Raw genomic sequence first — 22774 nt, 5'->3', positions numbered from 1 at the left:
TACAGGTTTAAACCAGTTTCTGATCACTTAAACCGGTTTATGTGTAATGTCTGTCCCTAGCCTTTGGAGTTTTAAAGTAGCATTCTGATAGATACATAAAAAGAAATCCTGTGTATATTCTAGATATCATTTAAGAGACCAAAAATCTTCTTAGAAAGCAGGAGGAAAAGACACCTTCCGGCTGATATGGCAACTAGCGCTATTTTGGGAAGAAAGTCTTGAAGATTAACTTATTTGTATGCAAGGTGGGGGTCTACATCATCTTATGTTTTTGCAACAGAGCATCAATCCTGAAAGATGCTACAGCAATATCAATAATAAAAGAAATTCAAAGAATGCAGCACGAGGGTTTGTGGTAGTCCTATTCCTCTAGCAAGAATATGGATCCTGAAAAAAAGATGCTTTAAAATGGAAGAAAATAAAACAGGATAATGACACTAGAGTTTAGGACAGGTCAGAAAGAAAGTTCTGTTCCTAAGGAAAATGATCTCATCTGGTAAGTATTCCTGAATATTATAGATTAAATATTTTTAATCTGGCTTTAATGATAACACTTATGATAAGCAGGTGGATCCATCTGCTGTGTTCTCTTCCGCTGATCTAAATGTACTACTGTATATCCAAAGTATGTTTGTGTTGAATTGTTCCCACAGTTTCAGAATTTAACAATAAGAGTACCAGAAGACAGATCCCAATTCAAAATGTCTCAACCCAACAGGGCAAATTTAGCCTTGACAGGGTTTTAATGTGCACTGCCCTGATCAATTCCAATAGATGGTATGCCTTTCTACAGCAAATACTTGACCCTATGTCTCCAAGAATAAGAGAGAGTGAGCAATTTCTTGAAAGTTTTTCACTTCAAGAGATTGCTTTGAGAACAAGCTATCTTCAGAAAATTCTTAGCATCTAGTTGTCTAAACAGAGGATGATTTAACTGACCTTCTATCATAACCAAAACTTTGAAACAATGGTTTATATACAAACACCCCAGAAACTAAAGGAGAGAGGGAAAATATGACTATGGTGACAGTACAATTTCCACAAGGAAAGCTGAAACCAGTCAGAAAAAAGAAATTAAGATAAGAATTAAAGCTATTGGATTGTGAAGACACACTTCCATAAGGTTTAATCCTGCAGTTTACCATGGCTCCTGACTACAAGCCTGCTGGAAAGATCCCACTAGATGGAGACTGCTTAGGTGTCATACATTATACAGGTGTAACCCTTACACGATTCTAAACTATAAAGCTGGGATCGAGGCTGTTGTATTATTTCCCTAATTTTGTTTTCAAAATGGGTCAAGTAAAGGAAAGGGATCTTCAAATCTACTAGTATTGGGAGGACTTCAGAAATATCTAATAACACACTGCTGACACTTCTATTAATCTGTTAATGAGTAGAAGGGTCTTAACGTTTCAGAGCATCCAGAAATCATGGTAAAAACTGTCAAGATTCCTGGATCTCATACTAACAGGTTTTTAAACGACCTGAAGCTTAACTTTAATTTGGGACAGACAAGACATCAAATTATGAGTAAGGATGGGCCCTCTACCAGAAGTATCCACTAGATAAAATGAACAGAAGCTAGTTACAAGGTAATTGATTTGTACTGCTTTATCTGAGTATGTGCAAATATTATTACTGGTGGTAATAATAAATGTATGGTAAGTTTAGAATCATGATTCTCACTTCTCTACTCCTGCCCCCCCCACTGCCTCCCTCCCCCCAATGGAGTCTAATGTCCACATGGAGATAAGAGTATTACAGCAGTTTGATTAGTTTTTCTAAGAATTTTTATTTCCAAGACCCAAAATTTGAAGGATTTGAATATCTCTCTGAAATGCATGACCCCTAAATGCTTAGAATAAAGCAAAAGAGCATTTTTGTCCCATGTTGTGAACCCTTTTGACATTGGAAACCTGCTTCATGGCTGCACCTAGTTTTCCAAAAGGCTTATCTTAAGAAAATTAGCCAAAACTTAACAGAAGATTTATTTGCAAGTACGTTACCATCACTTGACTGAAGCAAGAATGTGCATAGGGAGACTGATGAAAAACAGCAGGATGTGAACATGCTGACGTCTGTGGCCTACATGATAAACCTGGCTTATAACTAACTAGTAGCCCGGTAGATGCATTTATAAAAAGAAATTCATTCTATAGTTAAGCTTCATAGACATGCAAATCTATTTTTCTTTTTACTGACAATATCAGTTAAAAAAAACATTATTTTTGTTAATTTTCATAAAATATAAAACATACATACAATCTACTTACATATGAGCTTCAAATTTGTTAGCTAATTTTCCCAATATTTTACAACTAACTAAGCGGGACTGAAGTGTTTGGGAAAGTTGTGCCTTGGAAACAAGCGGATTCAGGATCTAAAATGAAGAAAACGGGAAGACAAAAACTAATCAAATAGTAAATAATATTTTTTTTCTGTTAAAAAAAAGTGTAGAAGTACATGCCACAACGGCCATTACTTTTCCCATGGAACAGGGTAGCTCCAACAATAAAACCACACACATCAACAGATTATTAAGAACTCTGTATTTTAATGTTAGTACTAACTCGACTATGTTACATTTGGATTCTGGTCCAAATTCTACTTTATGATTTACCCCACAGTTACAGTCATTATAATTTTACATGTCTGCTTATGTTTTTATTTAGAGAATGAATTATGTAGACATATTTATAGATACTCTCTATGTGAAAGTTCTGATATGAGGTTAGATCATTCCTTGCAGGGACAAACACAGATTAGGGAAGGAAACCCTTTGACACTTCCTGGGGTGTTTTCCCCAGAACCACCATCTCTGCCGTTGAATTTAAAGATACACTCGCCCTCTCATATATATTTTAGAGATGAATAGAGAAGGGGATCCACTTCTATGCAGGGCAGGGGAGTCACAGCACTTCTACTGAAATTTTGCTGACATTTGCTAAAAGATAACATGATTGCCTCCATGACCACAAAAGATTAATGCAATGTGCCTGGTTGTTTCCTCTCTTGCCCATAAATCCCCACTAAGACATTCAGTTCCACTGCTCTGCCGCAGCTTATTACCCAATGTTTCTTGGAAAGTCACAGTAGAAGATAACAAACAAATTAAGAAATGGTAGCAGTGCAGCAGAGGCAGCCATTTTGTTTCTCTTGCTGAAATAAACGTTGAGATTAGTCTAATGCTTCCTTTTATGACATTATGAGCAAATGAGCAGGAAATGATCGAGGTTAGAATTACCATAGAATGTGTTTCCCATTACAATACCCTGTCATGAAAGAAGTTACATTTGAAACAAGTTACAATAGATAAATATACTGTTTGTTAACTCAATGATTGTAGCTCCCATAACATGCCAACCAGCTTCAAAATACTTAGCAAAATACAGCCTTTTCACAATTGTTGTTGGAATCTAATCCACTTACAAAAAATAAAAATTGAAATTGTTCTGTACAGGGGAGAGTGTTAGGGGAGCGATTCATCTTTAAGTGTTTCGTAAGAAAAAAATAGAAAATAAACTAATATTTCCTTTAAGCAACATTTTAAATACTATTTTACACAAACACTTTGGGCTCTAACACTTTGGGTTTGTTGGCCTTTCACCCTTTAAAAACGATTTTTTAAATAAAGAATTCAATTTAATAGAATACTTTTATGACTGCACAAATTATCATTTGATATAGTACACTGATAATAAATGTATTACATGCAGTGAAATACATTCTCTACCTCAAAGATTTTACAGGTTATTAGCCATATTTTATCTATACAAAAACTGAGTTAGTTGAGCTGAATGTAAAGGAGCTTGATAAGGAACCAGGGAAAGAATTCCTGTCTACCCCAGAGCCACACAGCATGGACAACTAGGGTGTTTGCAGGGCTGACCTTTGTATTTGGTCCATGCAGAGGAACCCGAGCCCACAATAAATTTCCCTTATAGTATTTAGTGCAAATCAAGTTGTTTAAAGTTATTCATACAAAATGACTCTTATTTGTAAATTTGGAAGAATGTTCTGCCATCCTGAAAATTACAAACACAGGCACTCCAAAAGTATACGGTTGAGAACAGCTAATTTTAAAATGCTACAGCACACAAGATTTTTCCTTGCTCAAAGCTGAAAGTCTTAAGATTACTTTTCTAGCTATCCCTAGCATATTCACTATATATACTTATGTGGCCTGATTTTAAGAGGTGCTGACTCATCATTAATACATTAATGTATAGGACATACAGATATTCCACACTTCTGAAAATATGAACATTATTTAAAAGAAAACATTTAATCTATTCTCCAATAATGCATCTTAAGGTAGGGGGAAGCATTACCTCATGTCTGATGGTTTCTTTTGGCAATGTTTCTATCACAGCAAGAAGAGTCTCCAGCCATGCATTGCTGACACCTGTGAGATGCAGACAGACTCAATATTATGTTATGCGTCAGTTTTATGAAACTACTTCTGGCATGATGCATTCATTTCTTCAATCAGCTATAAGTCTGATGTTACAACAACAATGAAAAAGACATACATTCTACCTGTTTGCATTTACTCATCTGAAAAGCAGGTTTTGGCCAGAATTTTTTGTAAGAAGGCAGGAGAATTATCCTATGATTTCTTTTAGGAAAAGAAGTGTCATTTCTTTACTTAATTTAACTTTTTTATTTTCGCTGCAAAAGATTTTTTATTTTCCTGTATTATGTAAATAATACGTGTTTAAAAAATAGCTTCCCTGAATCTTTACATTACTAGAGAAATACTGCAACCTTTTACACTCTGCTTACTAAGGCAGAGTTCACTTTATTCATTGGAAGTTCAGACTGAGCAAGAACTTCAGGATCTGGTTCTCCAAACAGAAAGGAAGATATTTGTTTACAGTAAAATGAAGGAAACTTTAAGCTATGTAAGTAATGCTCTATACTGAGAACCTTCCATATTCTATGTCATTTTAAAAACATTATCAATTAAACTCAAACTGGCAGTGATTGCATGCATTGCTTGAAATAGTACTGTACAGTCACTAAGGAAACATAATGCACATAGAACCAATCAGTCAGCAGCACAGAACCATGACCCTGACCTGAATCCCTGTGTTCCACATTCTGCAGAATGATGTGTAGGAAGGAGTGGGAGTAGGTATGAATGGACACTGACTCCTCTTGCAGAATAGTCAAAAATGAAACAGCAGCTGTTAACTGCATTTCCACCCCTGCAACATGCAGGACTTCCTGTGTAATAAGAAATTATATTAATTTAAAAGGTAATGAGAAAATTCCAACATTTACCCAGGTCTTAGGAATCAGTATGTAAAGTTACTTTTGAAATAAATTGTTTGGAGATATTCTAAGCTCTTTTAAGCTATACTTTCAGTATCACGAAATCATAACATGAAGATTTTAAAAACAATAGAGTAAATGCTTGACACACAATTGTTAGGAAAATGGAACATAAATTACAATTTCACAAAGCTTTTTAGTTTTGTATGACTTGATCAGTTAATTCAGTGTTTAGGTATAGATGCTTCTTTTATGCTCAGAAAAAAGGTTTCAAAACAAGCCACCCAGATTTTTTTTCCAGTTGTTTGTATTAAGTTAAAGGGAAATAAATATATATTTGTTTTTACCTGGGTAATTATACTAAAATTGCAGGGATTAATTTAAAATTTCTTCCATTACCAAATGACAACAGGCAAATAAAATATACAATATATCAATATATTGTTGCTTTTTATTATGAAATGTATTTAATAAGTTCTGTGTTTACCAATACTTAATTTTATCAGGCACCAATCTGATTTACTAGATTTTGGTTCAGGGTACCTATTTGAGAGTTGTTAATAATAATAATAATACTATGATATCATAAATCTAAACAAGTGCTGGTTTGTAAACAGCATTGAAAATTAAAATGAAAATAAAGGTCTAAATCCACCTAGGGATTTCAAATTTATACATATATAACACCGGGCTTGCTGTGCAAAACTTGAGTTATTACACTTAATGAGTATGTACTTTGATTCACAAAAAGAAAAAGAATGAAAAAGTGTTTGAATAGATCTCCGGTTACAAGGGATTTTAATGTATCATTCTGCTACTAAAACATTACATACATACATTTCACTAATGAATCCAAACCCTAATATTTTTTCTCTCTCTAGACTGGTGATTCTCAACCAGGGTATCTGGGGTGCCACAGGGCCTTTTGAAGGGTACTGTGAGCTGTGAGGAGATAAGTGAAGCATTAGGAGATAAGCAACTGAACTAAGCAGATACACATAGGCTCAGGCTTAACCCTGCCTGGACAACCTCTCATTCCCACTGCCAGGCCAGTCTGCAAGAAATCAAGCATTGTAATCTATAAGTTAGTTTTTGAAACTGGCTGCAACTCAATTCACATGAAATGGAAGGGTGCCTCGAGTTCAGTGAGGGGTGCCTCCAGTCCAAAAAGACTGAAAACCACTGCTCTAGTCTGACAGCTCAATCTTCCAGTTGATTCTTTCACAGCTGCTTAATCTGCCTTTTAGCATACAGGCTGGGAGTCGAGCAATATCACCACCAGACTATATTTAATAGAACACCAAAAACAATCTGATTTTTCAGTTAGAAAAAGGAAAACATGAGACAAGATTTATGCTATAATAAACCAATCAGTAATAAATTCTAATATTATAAAAGCCTAAGTCTGTCTCTCTGTCCATAATGCTTTATTCACGCTCTGATTGGCTGTCTCTGCAGAAGGAGATGACAGGGATTCCCCTCCCCTGCTCCTTGGAGGCAGAGGGGGACGTCGAGAACTGAAGCACTGCCATAATGGCGGTGACAGAGTGGAGGGGGGGGGGAAGGCCAACACTGCTGGCCTCTCCCCCCTCCCCCCCCCCTCAAGTCTTTTCCTTGGAGCCAAGGGCCGGCACCCCCCCACCCCCCCAAATGAGAACCAGCAGAGAGGGGAGGTGGCGGGAAACAGGGGAGGGAGGGGAGCAAGAACCGGGGGGGGGGGGAGGGGGGGCGGGCTTATGGCCCAAAGCAGCAGGAGGGGGAGAGGGGGAATGGCCCCGGCCCCAGCTCAAGGCGGGGGGAAGGGATGCAGGTCTCTGTCCCTGCCCGCCCCTTCCCCCCCCATCATACTTGATGGGCGAATGGCTAGTACTTCAAAAAAGGAAAGATCCTGGATTATGATTATACGTCAGCTACCATATGATGAGGTAGTCCATTTTTCATTTAATTTTATGCAAGATAAAAAAAGTCAATCAGGTTGTATATGCAAATGAGTATAGCTGACTTCAAGAGAAAAAAATCTTCATCTCTTGAGACTTGACTGTAGGTGTTATAGCTATGGATGTTTCTACTAGGATGCCCACCATCCAAGTAAAATTAAACAGCACTGCTTACCAGGATAATAAAATATTTGTCTTCATTACTAAGGGCAGGCTGCACTCCTTTGTTATCACAATAGGCCCTATACTACCATTGTAGGAATTTCACTGCCATAACTTGGAGTAGTGCCAAAGAACCATGTTAGTACGGCTAGGGACAGAAGTTACACATAAACTGGTCAGAAACTGGTTTAAACCTGCAACAGAACAGAAGTTCAGTGCATATAAATATCTTTCAAAATCACCAAAATTGATTGAAGATAAACCTAGTTGAATGTAGTATCAGACTTAACTGATTTAGGTCAAACCAGTTTATGGAACTTCTGTCCCAGACCCCTTCCTGGTTCAAGCTGACTCTCCATCACCCTGGGTTATGCTGCCTGCTCCAGTGGAGCAGGGACTGCCTTGCCCCTCTGCTCATTAGCCTGCTTCCTGCCTACATCCATCAGCCCATAGAGATGGACTGCGGGGAACAGGGGAAGAGACCCCCCCAGATCCTCCTAGCCAGGGTCTACACAGCACATGGGGGGGGAAGGAAAGCCCATGTGATGGGGCCTTTTCCACCCTCAGCAGCCCACTCCCTCCCCCTTCCCCATTGCTTATTGCTTCAGACACTACCACAGGAGGGAGCAAGGAGTCCTCACCTGAGCTGGGTGCCTGCCAGTGCAGCCCAACATAGGGGTGCCAGGGAGCCTCTACCTTGGGGGGGTTCCCCCGCACCCCAGCCCAGGGAAGCCCCAGAGAGCTGAGGGGAATTCTCCCCCTCCCAGACCCCAGGGCTGCTTGCCTTAGCTGCAGCGGGTCTCAGAGATAGCCCGTGGCAGCCTTCGGGAACCAAGGGATATTCTCCTGCTCCTCTGAAGTGGGTTTTACCTGAGCTGGTGCAAGTCTGAGACAAAACTTTTTGCAGGGAAGTGGAAAAATGTCCCTGGCTTCCACAGGCTGTCTGAGTCTCACAGCAGCTAAAGTGAGCAGCACTAGGGTTCAGGAGGGGAAGTATTCCCCTCAGTTCCCTGGGGGACCCTGAGCTGGGGTGGGAAGAAGCCCCCCAAAGCGGGGGCTCCCCAGTGCCACCACACAGGGCTACATGGGCAGGCACCCGGCTGGGAGGATTCCTTCTCTCTCCTTCCTGAGGCAGAGGCTGAAGCAATCAGCTGCTGGGAAGGGGGATGAGGGGAGCTTCCCTCAGCTCCCTGGGCTGGGGAACCCAGGCTGGCGGAAATCTCTTGAGGGGGAGGGGCTTCCCCAAGGTGGGCCAGCAACTGGACAGGGGGCTCCTCAACCCCTTGTAGGGGGACAGCATGGGACTGGGAGCATATACTAGAGAAACAAATCTGGAATGATCATCTGGCCTGGCAACGGCCTGAAGGCTAGGAGATGTGCTCTAGCACCCGCCTTGCTTACTTGCCTGGCTCAGTGCAAGCCTCCCCCTGTCTTTCTCAATTGAAAACTGAAAGTCAGTTCAGCTGGTTATCAGCTCAACCTACGCAGCTTAGAGGAAGCTGCCTAGATTGAATCAATTCCGCCTCAGTCTTTTTGAGTGTCTGTACTTAGCCTATATAACTTTGTAACAGCATGGTGCTGGGCTCAAAACCTCTTGGGGATCTCTCAACACTGTTCAAAAACCTGGAGCAAGAAAGAAACAAAATGGTGTCTATAAGGCTTAGAGAACGTGAATCAAAATACAATCTACAGAATAGATGAGTTCCTGGACAATGGTAGGTTTTTCAAAGTCAGTACAAATTCTGCCCCTCTTAGAACTAATTTGGAGGATGCACATTTTATTTTTGGCCCCAATGGCAAGAATTAGGTAAAGTTAAGATTCTTAATCTATTCAAGCATCCCAAGGAGAAATGAAAACAGTGCAGTGTAGAACATCCTATTTTTGCTTTCATCTGACACACTTTCCACACACAATATATTTATAATTGTGGAACAGACAGTAACTGGGCTGACTTTGGCCTATGGGACTGTACAGTTTCGCAAACTTGAGAAATCAACATAGATTCTGTTAGAACAGAGAAGAAATTAATTCATTTTTAATGCATACACTGGACACATAATATAAACAAGGTTACTTACCAATAACTCAAGATTCCAAATAGATAATCTCCTCCACAGATCCATACCTTCTGGATAAGCATGTGTGAGAACATATTCTCTGGATGTGCCTCCTCATGGACCTCGGGAGACATTGAAATGTAAATTTCTAGACTGCTTAAACATCTGCCTGAATTGACGTCTGCACTGAGAACTGCAGAGTTCCACCTATGAAAATGTATTGGTCTTCCATCCCCACTTCAGTTCCACAGACTTCAAGTAGGAAATAAAAATGTAGGACACAAAGGTCAAAGATAAGCAAGTGTAGATCTGTAGAGGAGGATACCCATTTAGAGAATTATGGCTACTAGTAAGTAACTTTTTTTTCCTAGTCAAGGGATGGAGCCTAAGGTCACAAATTCACATTCTCTGAAAGAAAAAAAAAAGCACTGAGAGGGTGTATCTACATGTGCAGTTAATGTGACACAATAAATTCTGGAGCAGTCTGCACTGGAGTAAACTGCTCCCAGGTACAGCATCTACACGTGTGCCAAGGACAGCAGCAATTTGAGCCAGGGTGGAGCAAGCCCCAGCTGGCTGGGCTGAGTGGGTGCATCTTATGCCTGTGGTCAGCGTCTACACGTGCATGTCAGCACAGTAAACTACTCTCCACTATAAAATAGTACTGTCCCGACAGTACTATCTTACGGCAGAGTTAATTATTTTACTGAGGCCCAATACTGGCACACACGTGATGTTTTACTGTGGAGTTAATTAGTCCACTCCGCAGTAAAATGCATATGTAGATGCACCCAGAGTGGCTTACAATACTCACTGGCTATGGTAAACTGCCCTAAACCTAAGGTCAACAACTTAAGTTCAGGCAGCAATAGAAGCAAAATGCAGAATGTACTGAAGATCTTTTTTTTTTTTTTTTAAGGAAACTGGGAGCGGGGGGGGGGGGGGGGGGAGGAGAAATCACCTGTAGTGAAATGTGCTTTATGTTCCTTAACAACAGAATCATCTCAAAAGAATGTTATACGTAGAAGTGACCTATAAACCGAATGTTGGTGTTGATATGGCAAGACTTTTTGATTAAGAACCAAAAGAAACAACACTGAGAAAAATTACAAAAGAATGGAAGTACAAATAATTTAAGATGGAGACTGAAGTCACATTAGAGAGCAAACAAGGGTTAAAAGCAACCCCAGCACCTCCACCCCTCAAACTGTAAAAGCAAAACCTATCAATGCCAACTACAGATTACTAATTGACAGGCAAATGAGGTAAAAAAAAAATTTAAAAAGGGAAATAATTATATTTTGAAATGACTTTAGAATGGATTAGAGAGGGATAAAAAGGTAAATGAAATACAACTCTGAAGCAGAACCTATGCCTACTCAAGCTTGTAAAAACCAAAATACTGTCAAACTTGATTATTTGGGGATTGATTTCTGAAGGAAGATACAGACCCTTAACTGTTAGGATAGGCGAGGTGAGTGGCTGTGGAGGTCTGAAACAAAACAAAACAAAACAAAAAAAACAGCAGAATTTTATTCTACAACCACAGCATTAAGGAAAGGTTCAGCTAAATATACACTTTCAAACCCAACTAAACCAATAACAACAAAAAGCTCTTTCTGGTGATACAGAGACCATGGAGGTTAAATAGGAATTAGGCTGTCAATGTCAAAATAAAAGGAGCCATTTGCTGCACAGAATAAATATTGAGGAGTATGTCTAAGCCTTCTCTTAATCTGCATTTCAATTATTACCAAGGTTCATGAGGAGGTGCATGCAGATATCCAGAAGGTGGGGATCTACAGAGGAGAAACCCTTTACAAGATATCACTGCTTTTCAACTGTAGAGGATGCAAAAATATTTCATATGCATGCCCTGATGTTAAATTTCCAACAATGCCTAATACTGTTGATTAAACAGACAGCATACAACACAGACACTCCAAATGCAACCATACTTTTTATCACTTAAACAAGATTAAATTGACCACATCCTTTAATATGTCAGCCTTAAAATGCCTGTGGTTAATTTTTTAACTAAGTAAAAACAGATTTCAAAAGAAAAAAATTCCACTTGCATGAAAAATTCTAGAAATCATATATACAAGATTATCAGTTTCTGCCAGCCAGTGAAGATAATATTTTAAATATACAGCCAATCAAAAATTTTCTTCCTCAAATACTCTTTTCTCAGTTTGTTTTATCCGTAGGATTCACAAGAATAATTTCTGAGAGTTCTGTGAAAACTGAAATACACAAAATGAGAAAATGAGTGTCCTGCACAATGAGAACGAAGCAATGAAGGCCAAGTACCTATTATTTAGTATTCATTTAATCTCATTGTTTTCATTTTTTATCTGAATCTAAATGTATAAAAAGGTGCTTATGTCCCATTACCCTATTTTACAGATGTGAAATCAAAGAAAAGGGAGATAAATGGACCATTTGACTACCTTTGAAGTGAGAAGACTGACACTAATCTCAAATGGAATTGGATTACACTTTTGAAGATGATACACATTTCTGTGCACTTTGAAGATGATACACATTATCAGCAGTGGTATTTCTTCAGCAGAAGAAAGACTAGGAAAATAAAAAACTAAATAATAAATAGAAGCACCTGTCCATGCTAAAACTTTACTCTAAGACCACTGCATATCAAAACCCAAGAAAAAGTGGGAAAAAGGGTTGTTTTATTTTGTTTGTATGTTAAGCAAAGTAAACCCAGTGGAACAAATAAGCATTTAAAGAAAATGCATATACTAGAATCAACAGAAGGTCAAAACATTCACATATATTTCACAGAGTTTAATTCATAAAGATTAAGGCCAGAAAGGGCCATAAGATCTTCTAGACTGACACCCTGCATATCACAGTCCATTGAATCTCACTCATTATCACTGTATTTAGCAAAACTTGTTTGATCAAAATATAATCTTTCAGAGGAGAATTCAATCTTTAGACTTTGAGAGAGAAAAAGAGCACGAGAAAATCTACCAATTCCTTTCATAGTTTGTTCCAAAGGCTAATCAATCATGCTCACTGTTAAAAATGTGTACCTAATTTGTATTTTGATTTTGTTTGGCTTCATTTTTTAATCATTATCTCTCAGTATTTCTCCCTGTGAAAGTAAGTGCCCTATAATAACCAGGATTTTCATCCCGTGAAGCTACTTTCACACTGTAATCAAGTTCTCTCCCCATTTTCTTTTTTGATAAACTAAACAGATTGTTCTTTGAGAAGTCTCTCACTGCAAGGCATTTTCTCTGGTCCTTGAGTAATATGCATCTGTTCTTTGTCCTGCCCAATTTTTCAATGTTGTTTTAAAAATCCTAACACCAGAATTATAAACACTATTCCAATACCAGCATTATCAATGCCATATACAGAGGTAAATGTCACCTCTCTACTCCTCCTATTAATCTCCTGTTTATATATCCAAGGATCACATTGGCTTTTCTTGCTACAACATTTAGCTCATGTTCAGCTGTTTGTTCACTATGTTCCCTAAATTGGAAACAGCAAAATCTCGTTTTTGCCACATACAGGCCATGTCCAGACGACCATGGATGTGCGCAAGTTGCAATGCCACACACCAGACATGCAAGCATTCCCCATGCTGCTACCTTGCAGCACAGGGCATTTTTTTTGACCCAGGGAAATTCTGGGGATAAAAAACCCCCACACCAAAAAAAGGAGGGCCACAAATGTGGCAGCAGCGCACGCCGCCCTAAACCGGAGCCTAGTGGGTTGGAGCCAAATTCCAGCTGCCAGCCAGGCTCCCAGCTGCAGAAGAGCTGCAGCTCCAGCTCCCCAAGGCCCCCAAGACCACAGACAAGGTTGCTGGGGCCAGCACAGTTGCTCAGGGTAACCTGCCGTGCACCAGAGCGCACGTGACATGGGTGCTTCCAAGGAAAAAGTAGCAGTGGCGCAAGGTGGGGTCGCTGCTACTTGTCCCCAGGGAAACAAATGGCCGTGCTCATCTGGACATAGCCATGTAGGCACAGTAATTCAGAGAGTTAAGACGCTAAAGCAATAGAAAATAAAAAAGCAATAACACTGAAGAGGTTGGTGCAAAGTAGCTTTGATTAAAACAAGAATCTCAACTGTATAATATCAAATTAAGAAAAAGAAAGGTGGTTGATTTGCATCACACCTTAATTTCAGGGGATCTCCTACTTTAAAAGCATATAATTGGATCAGGAACATCTCAGATGTTGGATTCAGTATTTTAAGCACAGACGTCAAAAACTGGGAAGTCATTAGGTAAGTTCATAATTCTCAAGTCATAATTTTCTGTCAAAGAAATTTTATCTAAAATGTTTATTAACCTGGCCTTACTACTAAACCTGATGCTGGAACCACTGACTCAGTGAGTCTTTAAACAGTCTGACAGCCTATTTTATTCCTCAGTTCTAAACATATCTGTTTCAGTGGTCATTTGTTCAGCTCAGAATCAGAGAACAACAGTTCCTTCACACAGATCTAGGGAGAGAATACCTAGGGGGCAGACAGAAGTTCAGCTCCTACCCGTAACTCAAAACGACTTTTGCAAAGTACTCCGAGTTACAGCGTTGCCCCAAACCAAACAGAAGTTCACTGTTGGTTCCAGGGGGCAGGGGAATGTAGCTGGGGCTGGGAGCCTGCAGCTAGGTTCCCAAAGCAACGGCCAGGCTCTCTGTCAGTGCTCACTGTTTTCAGAATGGGAGGGGGAAAGACAGCAGAGGGAGCTCATTTTTGGGGCTCCCCAGATGGTGCTGAAGGGTGGGATGGGTGAATTGGAGCACACACACCCTCATCTTGGGGGGGGCTCCAATTCACCCAACCCCAGCCTCCAAGAGGGGAGTGAACACCGCCTCCCCCCGCAAAGACTGAACTGCCTCCACTCCCTTTCCCCCCTCCCATTCTGAAAACAGCGACAGGCAGGAAGCTTGGCAGACAAGTTACAAAAGACACTACATTTTGAAACATCCTTATCTGATACCTCGTGCAAGGAGGGGGTCAGATTTTCATGCAATAAACCCTTTTTGAAGCTGTTTGCAGCCATGCACTTGTGTTTGGTCACAGTTATAAACTGCTTTCTGTTGCCAGATTGGGCAAAAATTGTCACTTTTGTCTGCACCCCTGGTTGACAGGTGATGCTCAGTATTTTACAGGCATCCCTGTAGATCCATAGATTCATAGATGCTATGGTCGGAAGGGACCTCAATAGATCATCGAGTCCGACCCCCTGCATAGGCAGGAAAGAGTGCTGGGTCTAGATGACCCCAGCTAGATGCCTATCTAACCTCCTCTTGAAGACCCCCAGGGTAGGGGAGAGCACCACCTCCCTTGGGAGCCCGTTCCGGACCTTGGCCACTCGAACTGTGAAGAAGTTCTTCCTAATGTCCAGTCTGAATCTGCTCTCTGCTAGCTTGTGGCCATTGTTTCTTGTAACCCCCAGGGGCGCCTTGGTGAACAAAACCTCACCAATTCCCTTCTGTGCCCCCGTGATGAACTTATAGGCAGCCACAAGGTCGCCTCTCAACCTTCTCTTGCGGAGGCTGAAGAGGTCCAGGTGCCCCAGTCTCTCCTCGTAGGGCTTGGCCTGCAAGCCCTTAACCATATGAGTGGCCCTTCTCTGGACCCTCTCCAGGTTATCCACATCCCTCTTGAACTGTGGCGCCCAAAACTGCACGCAGTATTCCAACTGCGGTCTGACCAGTGCCCGATAGAGGGGAAGTATCACCTCCTTGGTTCTGTTCGTCATGCATATGCCGATGCACGATAAAGTGCCATTAGCTTTTCTGATGGCTTCGTCACACTGCCGACTCATGTTCATCTTGGAGCCCACTAGGACTCCAAGATCCCTTTCCACTTCCCTTCCACCAAGCAGGTCATTCTCTAGGCTGTGGACATTTTTCCTCCCTAGTGCAGCTCTTTGCATTTCTCTTTGTTGAATTGCATTCTGTTGTTTTCCGCACATACGTCCAACCTGTCCAGGTCCGCTTGTAGCTGTTTCCTGCCCTCCGGCGTGTCTACTACTCCCCACAGTTTTGTGTCACCCGCAAACTTGGACAGAGTACACTTCACTCCCTCGTCCAAGTCGCTGATGAAGATATTGAAGAGTATCGGTCCAAGGACCGAGCCCTGCGGGACCCCACTGCCCACACCCTTCCAGGTCGAAACCAACCCATCCACCACGACTCTCTGGGTGCAACCCTCCAGCCAATTCGCCACCCACCAGACTGTGTAGTCATCCAAGTCACAGCCTCTTAACTTGTTTACCAGGATGGTGTGGGATACCATATCGAAGGCCTTCCTGAAGTCTAAGTATACGACATCAACCCCTACTCCTGCGCGCAGGCGTTTTGTAACCTGGTCATAAAAAGAGACTAGATTAGTCAGGCATGATCTACCTGCTACGAACCTGTGCTGGTTTCCCCTCAGCATAATTTGTTCTGCCGGGCTCTCGCAAATGTGAGCCTTGATAATTTTTTCGAAGACTTTGCCTAGGATGGAGGTGAGACTGACTGGCCTATAGTTGCCTGGGTCCTCCTTCCTCCCCTTCTTGAAAATGGGGACCACATTGGCCCTTTTCCAGAACTCCGGGACCTGACCCATGCGCCACAAGTGTTCAAATATTACCGCCAGTGGCTGTGCAATGACATCAGCCAATGCCTTCAGTACGCTCAGATGGAGCTCGTCCGGGCCTGCCGACTTAAAGGCATCCAGTTCCTCTAAGTGAATCTGCACCATCACAGGGTCTATGCACGGCAGTCTGGTGCCTTGCTGCTGCTTCTCTACAACCCCAGTGAGAGACTTGTCTTGCTCCTCACTTAGGAACACTGAGGCAAAGAACTTGTTGAGGAGTTCAGCCTTGTCCCCCCGTCCGTCACCAATTGCTTCTGCCCATTTAGTAGGGGTCCTATTCCACCCTGGGCCTTCCTTTTGCTCTCTATATATCTAAAAAACAATTTCTTGTTATCCTTTACTTGGGATGCCATCCTCAGCTCCATGGTAGCTTTGGCCCGTCTAACTGCCTCCTTACAAGTGCGAGCAGAGGAGGTATACTCCTCTTTGGTAATCTCTCCCCGTTTCCACTTTTTATATGCACCCCTTTTAGTCTGCAGGCTGCCCTGGATTTCTCTGGTCAGCCAAGAAAGCCTCCTGGCCCCTTTCCCTCTTTTTCCTCGCATCGGGATCGTCTCCCTCTGTGCCCGAAGGATCATTTCCTTAAGGCACAGCCACCCTTCCTGGGCTCCCATCTCTTCAGAACTCCTACTCTGCATTGCGTCCTTGACTAGTCGCCTGAGTTCATTGAAATCAGCTTTCCTAAAGTCTAGCACTTTCACCCTACTAGTTACCTTTACCTACTCGACATCTTATGGTGAATTCTATTATTAGGTGATCACCGTCCCCCAGGCGACCACCAATCTGTAGGTCCCCTACCATATCATCCCCTGTTGCCAAGACCAGGTCCAATAAGGCATTCCTCCTAGTGGGACTGTGTACCTCCTGAGTCAGGTGGAGGTCCTGTACGCAGGATAGGAACGTGCGTAAATGGTGGGACTTTGCTGTCTGTGTCTCCCAGCAGATGTCTGGGTAGTTTAGGTCCCCCGTGACTAACACCTCCTTAGTTTTTATGGTCTCTGATAGCTGCCTCAGGAGCCCCGAATCTAGTTCTTCTCCTTGGTGTGGGGGTCTGTAGCAGACCCCTACCACCAAATCCCTTTCTCCTTGCCCCCCCATAACTTAACCCACAATCTTTCTACTTTCTCCTCCTTTGATTCCATCTTGATGAGGGTCAATTTATATTGCTCACTGACATAGAGCGCAACCCCTCCCCCTTTCTTCCCCACCCTGTCCTTTCCGTACAGCCTATAACCCTCAATATGTACCGCCCAGTCGTGGGACGAATCCCACCAGGTTTCTGTTAGCCCTACTAAGTCGTAGGTGTTTTCTGCAAGCAGGAGTGCTAGTTCATCCTGCTTGTTCCCCATGCTCCTAGCATTAGTATATAGGCACTTGAGCCCTGTGACTGGTGCCTTTTTTGCCCCTCGGCTCCGATTCCCAAAGTACTATGGAATCAAATGCACTTCTGATTACAAATGTGTATTGGAGCATGCATTTATGTATATTAGAGGATAATGCTTGCCAAGTAATCATGTTCTGGACTGCATAAATTACAGAGCAAGAGTTTTGCTGATGTATTTGTTCTTGCTCTTTTAATCTGGACACCTCACAATGAACTAGTGGAATCTGTGTCCCAGCAGCAAAGAATGATATTACTATAAGCTCTGAGAGGCAAGGATTTCTTAGGGTGGTATTTTTTATTGGACCAACTATTGTAATTAGGATACAGTTAGACAAGCTCTCCCAAAGTGCCTTACAGTTTAGTATACTAGAAAAAAGAATACATGATGACACTATTTCCACAGGCAATTTGACCACTGCTTGTTGGTCTTTATTTATTTTTTTTAACATTGCAAGTATAAAACACCAGGCTTAAGGCGAGGTAAAGCTGAAGGGAGGGATATAAGCACAGCTTAAGCAGTTAGTCTCCATAGAAGTTCAATAATCAAAGGAGTAAAATACATAAGATACATTATCACTTAATAAATAAAAAACACTGAAGACCATTTTTCCAGTGTCTGATCGTCTCTTGAGGCTGCAGGATGCAGCAGCACCTTGGGATACCTTGAGATCCTTTCAAAGGTGCCAAGTGCCATTCAGTGTTAGTGCTGTTAGGTGTGCAAACATGATTCACAAGATAAACCTAGGGACTTCACACAGGAATCCATATTATCAAAAACTTTGACCTGTGGTGATCATTCAGAGTTCTTTACAACAGAAGAATTGCTCTATTATTTGTCTGTTGTCAAAAAAGGGTAAAAACTAAGAGCAAGTATTTAAAAAGGTTGAGAACCACCGTCTTAAGGTAATAAAATCTATTCTGAATTGGTCAACTACTTCAAAAAGACAAAAGCTTCTTACCCCTTTCCCCAATATGCCCTTGGTGAATAGAAGACCATTTTATGAAAATATCAGAAGATATAAGTTCTACCATTCTACTCTCCTTGCTATATTACCGATTACCTTCAGCCCATCGCTGAGCATGTGATAATGGAAAATACAAGAAACAATTGTTTTTACTTAATTTCTAAAAAGGTTCTAAATACAAGAGTATTAGGTGGATCAAAAGACTCCAAAGAGAATATACAACCCTTTGTTCAGATTAGTATGTAGTTATTTCCATTTTTCCAAAATACATAATTTCAACCTATTTCTTAGTGAAGAGTTGCCTAAAATACACATAACACAAAGGCCACCACTACAAATGAAATTTGTCAACGAACTTCACTAAATTGAAACCAAAAAAAAAAAATTACATACATGAAAAAGTGGCTTCTGGTTTCTATAGAGTCCCCTTCAAATCATGGATAATTTGGACTACCAAAGCAACATGAAAAGGTAATTTTTTTTTCTCCCTGTTTACTAACTCATTCTGTGAATATACAACTTTAGTTGACAGGACCTTCAACCTGACAAATCTCATGCAACTTCTAGAACATGCATATTTGAAAAAAGGCCTTTGAAATTTATTCTCAAAATTAGGGTTAGTCACAACATTACTACAAGTGTCCCAAATAAGAGCTTCAAAACTAAGTTTTCCAAGAGCAATTCTCAAGACAGTGTTGTATTTTTCTCCATCCAAAACAAACATACCTCTCTCCCGCCCCTCCGGTTCCTGACCAATTAAATCTGAATGTACTGGCAGCCTTTATAACCTAGACAAAAGTGATCTGCAGTGTAGTCTCTATCACTTTTTGTCTTTTTTTGGCGGGGGATATCTTTAACCATCAAGAAAACACTAGAACCAGAGTGAAGTACAAATGACCTCTGCAATTTCACCCCATCTTCAACACTTTTGAATCCTCTGGAACTCAGTACCAGAATTTTGACATTCTAAAATGTCAGTGCTAAGTCATCAGCTTCTTCCTCTTAAATAAAGTAATCTTTATTTGAGAGAAATTCTAGTAATAGAAGTGCCAAAGAAGTATAAGTTACACTAGAATTTACTCCTGATCAACTCACTTAACAGGAACTCTGGAAATCTTACTTCCGTTAATTATAAATTTATTCCGTGAGCAAAAACCTTATCATGAACAGGTTCTAAAAGTCAGTGTGCCCAGACAGATTGCTGAATATTAAAAAAAAAAGAAGTATCTCCACCTGAGAAGTTACTGATTAGGAATGTCTATCATGTTCAAAATCTCTGCAGCTTCAGACAGAGCAAAGAACATTTTCTACCTGCATTTCAATAGAAGCCTCAAAGAACCTGAGATTTTTAAGTGAGCTGAGTCCATAACAGTGGCAACTCTTATACTCTTCACAAGATTAATATATAAAATCAATCAGTAGCATAGTTTTAGGTTGTTGCAAGAACTTATATCCATCACTGTTAAATCAGCTCCCTTTGACTTGACTTGAACATTTACTTAAGTATGAGACACCAGGTGTCCAATTTATGTATTATCTAATCCAACACTTAAAACAGTGAAAAGCAGCAACCAGTTATTGTTACACTTATACACAGTATAGCAAATAATACAGTAAAATCTGTTTTTTTAAAAACAGATAACCCTATTTGAACTGCATGTTAGGGACCAAATTCAAATTAGAAAGCTGTGATTTTATTAAAAAGATTTAATTCAACTGCAAAAAAACAAAGTAAAAAAGTTCCAGCTTGCTCTAGCATTCCATCAACAGAAATAGGAACCAATGAAAGACATAGCAAATATATCCAATGAACCAATGAAAGATATGGCAGATATATCCCATCATTAAAAACTCCTAGATATTGTTTTTATAGCTGATTCCATGGCATAATGGTCAGCCCTCTGGACTCTGGATCATGAAACCTAAGTGCAAATTCCTTGTGGAACCTGGTCCCATGTTCTACAGCCTGAATCCATTTTGGGGGTGGGACTAGAGGCCCTTTCAGGTCCTTTCCAACTCTGAGAAGAAAAAATAATGGGTTTCTCAAGTGGGTTAGCTCAACTACCTCAAACTGATTGAAAAGGATTACAAGATGCAGAACAACACCTTTAAAGCTATGCTACCTGCCTGAACTGTAGCACACTGGGGCTTCAGACACACTAGCCTGCATCTTAACAGGTCTTTTCAACTGTGAAAGACTAACTGAAAAACACACACTTTTTTTTGTACATCAATATACATCCTTGCTACATATAAATACGGTTATCATGTTGTTACAGTCATGATGGTTCAAGGACTCTGCAAGAGCAAAGTTTGTTTGGTGATGCCTTTTATTGGATTAACTATGTAGTTGGGAGCATAAATACCTACTTTTATTTTTGCTGGGGGAGGGGGACAGACTAAGTTGATGGCTCCCACCCTCCTCCCCCCCCACCTCTTGGCAGCACAGCCAGAGAAGAGCCAAGTGGAGCCCACAGAGGGGAGGGGGGGCGGGCTCACCATGGTGGTGTGGCTAGCACAGGCCTCCCAAGGAAAGTGCAGCAGGAAGGGGAGCCCCGAGCCTGCAGCCCATATCCACCCCCTCCCCATGCGCATGATGCCCACTGTGTCCCACTCCCTGAAACCTCTTGCAGGCTGGAACTCTGCAAGCTGGCAAGGGGAAACCTGCCATGTCCCGTGTTTTTCCACAGTGAATGGAAAAGGTCTGGAAAAGACATAGATACAGCTCAACTGTATAACTTTCATTTACTCCTTACTTTGTTTATAGTCATGTTTGATAAGTCTTCTTTGCTCCACTGGTTTACTGCCCTCCTGCTTTTCATTAAGTGAGCATTTACATTTACACAATGGAGTTAAAACAAATCATTGTTTTACCTGGTATTTAACTTAGGCTGTATCTACTTCCAAGACCTGACAAAGGGCATTTTGTGCCCAAAAGCCTCTGTCCTACATATGTAATTAGCCCAATAAAAGAAACTCCTAAACAAACCTTGCTTCTCATGCATGCCTTTGCCATAACTAATTACAACTTATTAAAGCAGTGTTTCTCAAGCTGTGTTCTGTGAAACTGTGGGGTTCTGCAATAGGTCAGTGGTTCCAAAGAGGTTGGGGGCAGCGGTGGAGTGGGTCAGGAGGCCACTGCTGGACCAAGATGCCTGGCTCCACGTGCCTCATAGGATAAGGGTAGGAGTTCTGCAGAAGTGATGTGAAAAGGTTCCATGACTTTAAGAAATTTCAAAACTACCATATTAAAGGGTTTTGAGTGTGTCACATGATTCAGAAAGCTAACAGCAAAAAAAGTACAACTCTAAAGGGCAGCAGGAAAACTCTTGATGTTTCACAGAAAATGGAACATGGTTGAGGAAATTATGTATACCATTATGAACACATGGGCAAATATACCTCCAAAGGCTAGCTAACAATAGTAAACTTCACAGTAACCAGCTTTTTTACTGGTTAAAAAAGAATGCAGAATGGTTAAAATTTTACAAACATTTTCCTGAGGAAAAAAAGTCTACTAATTGTGATGACTGATGAGTAGCAAAAATCTACAATTCAATTATATATATGCAAACTGCTAAAGAAAATCAATACAGTTCATTTTCTCCAAATTACCATGGCAAAAGTATGAACTTCACTTTTACTATACCATGTTTCAGCTACTGTATTTACAGTATTAATTTATTGATTACAATAATTTTATTAACAAAAAAAATCTTGTTAATTCAAATCTTGGTGCATGCCAACTTACTCTGATTTTTGGCAAAACCCTCCGAAGCGTCTCTGCAGGATTCAGTCGCATAAGGACTGGAAGATTTGCAACCACACTTGTTCCTTGGATATCTTGACCAGAGCTTACAAAAAAAAGAACAAAACACATTAAGCTATTTTCTTGAAACTATAAAGAGGTAACATAATGGAAAGCTACACTAAAGAATAACTTCTACTACAAGCATTACAAAAAAAAAAAATCAATATGTTGTTTCTAGTATGGAATATCCTAAGTATATACTTCCGGAAAAAAACAGAAGTTATTTTAAATAAAAGATATTTCAAACTGGAGTGTCAGGGCTGCTTCCTAATAGAGATGATGAGTTTGAGTGAGTTGATTCTTAACATACCAGTGTGCAGAGAATAAACCCAATGGGTAGGCCCCCTGAGCTTGTTGTAGTATGTAGGCATGTTCAAGGTTATGGACCAGTTCCAAAAAGGACAGAGATGCCTAAAGTGGGATTTAGGCATGTAAAGTCTGTCATAACCCAATGATTCTTAGTGCCTCGGCACATTGGAATTTTCCCGCCACATGGAGCTTTCTTTGCATGGTGGATTTCTCAGCTGCAGAGAGAAATCCCCGG

General features: G+C 40.8%; 1 protein-coding gene across 5 annotated transcripts in view; it reads right to left on the bottom strand.

Annotated features, from left to right (window-relative positions):
- Window positions 1-22774, bottom strand: part of PPP4R4 (protein phosphatase 4 regulatory subunit 4) — a 143978-nt gene that overhangs the window by 64103 nt on the left and 57101 nt on the right. For 4 of the 5 annotated variants that reach the window (XM_019481639.2, XM_019481638.2, XM_059723189.1 and 1 more), the window contains exons 3-6: window positions 22171-22273; window positions 5085-5232; window positions 4335-4408; window positions 2277-2383 (exon numbers count right to left, since the gene is read on the bottom strand). In XM_019481639.2, coding sequence (XP_019337184.1) covers window positions 2277-2383; window positions 4335-4408; window positions 5085-5232; window positions 22171-22273 — 432 coding nt within the window. Of the gene's footprint in view, window positions 1-2276; window positions 2384-4334; window positions 4409-5084; window positions 5233-9458; window positions 9560-22170; window positions 22274-22774 lie in introns of those variants that run through there. The other variant, XM_019481642.2, reaches the window with a different exon arrangement.

This window comes from Alligator mississippiensis, chromosome 2, assembly GCF_030867095.1.
Source record: "Alligator mississippiensis isolate rAllMis1 chromosome 2, rAllMis1, whole genome shotgun sequence".
Taxonomy (NCBI): domain Eukaryota; kingdom Metazoa; phylum Chordata; order Crocodylia; family Alligatoridae; genus Alligator; species Alligator mississippiensis.
Note: the sequence above shows the minus strand (reverse complement) of the source record. Positions and strands in the feature narration are given on the sequence as shown.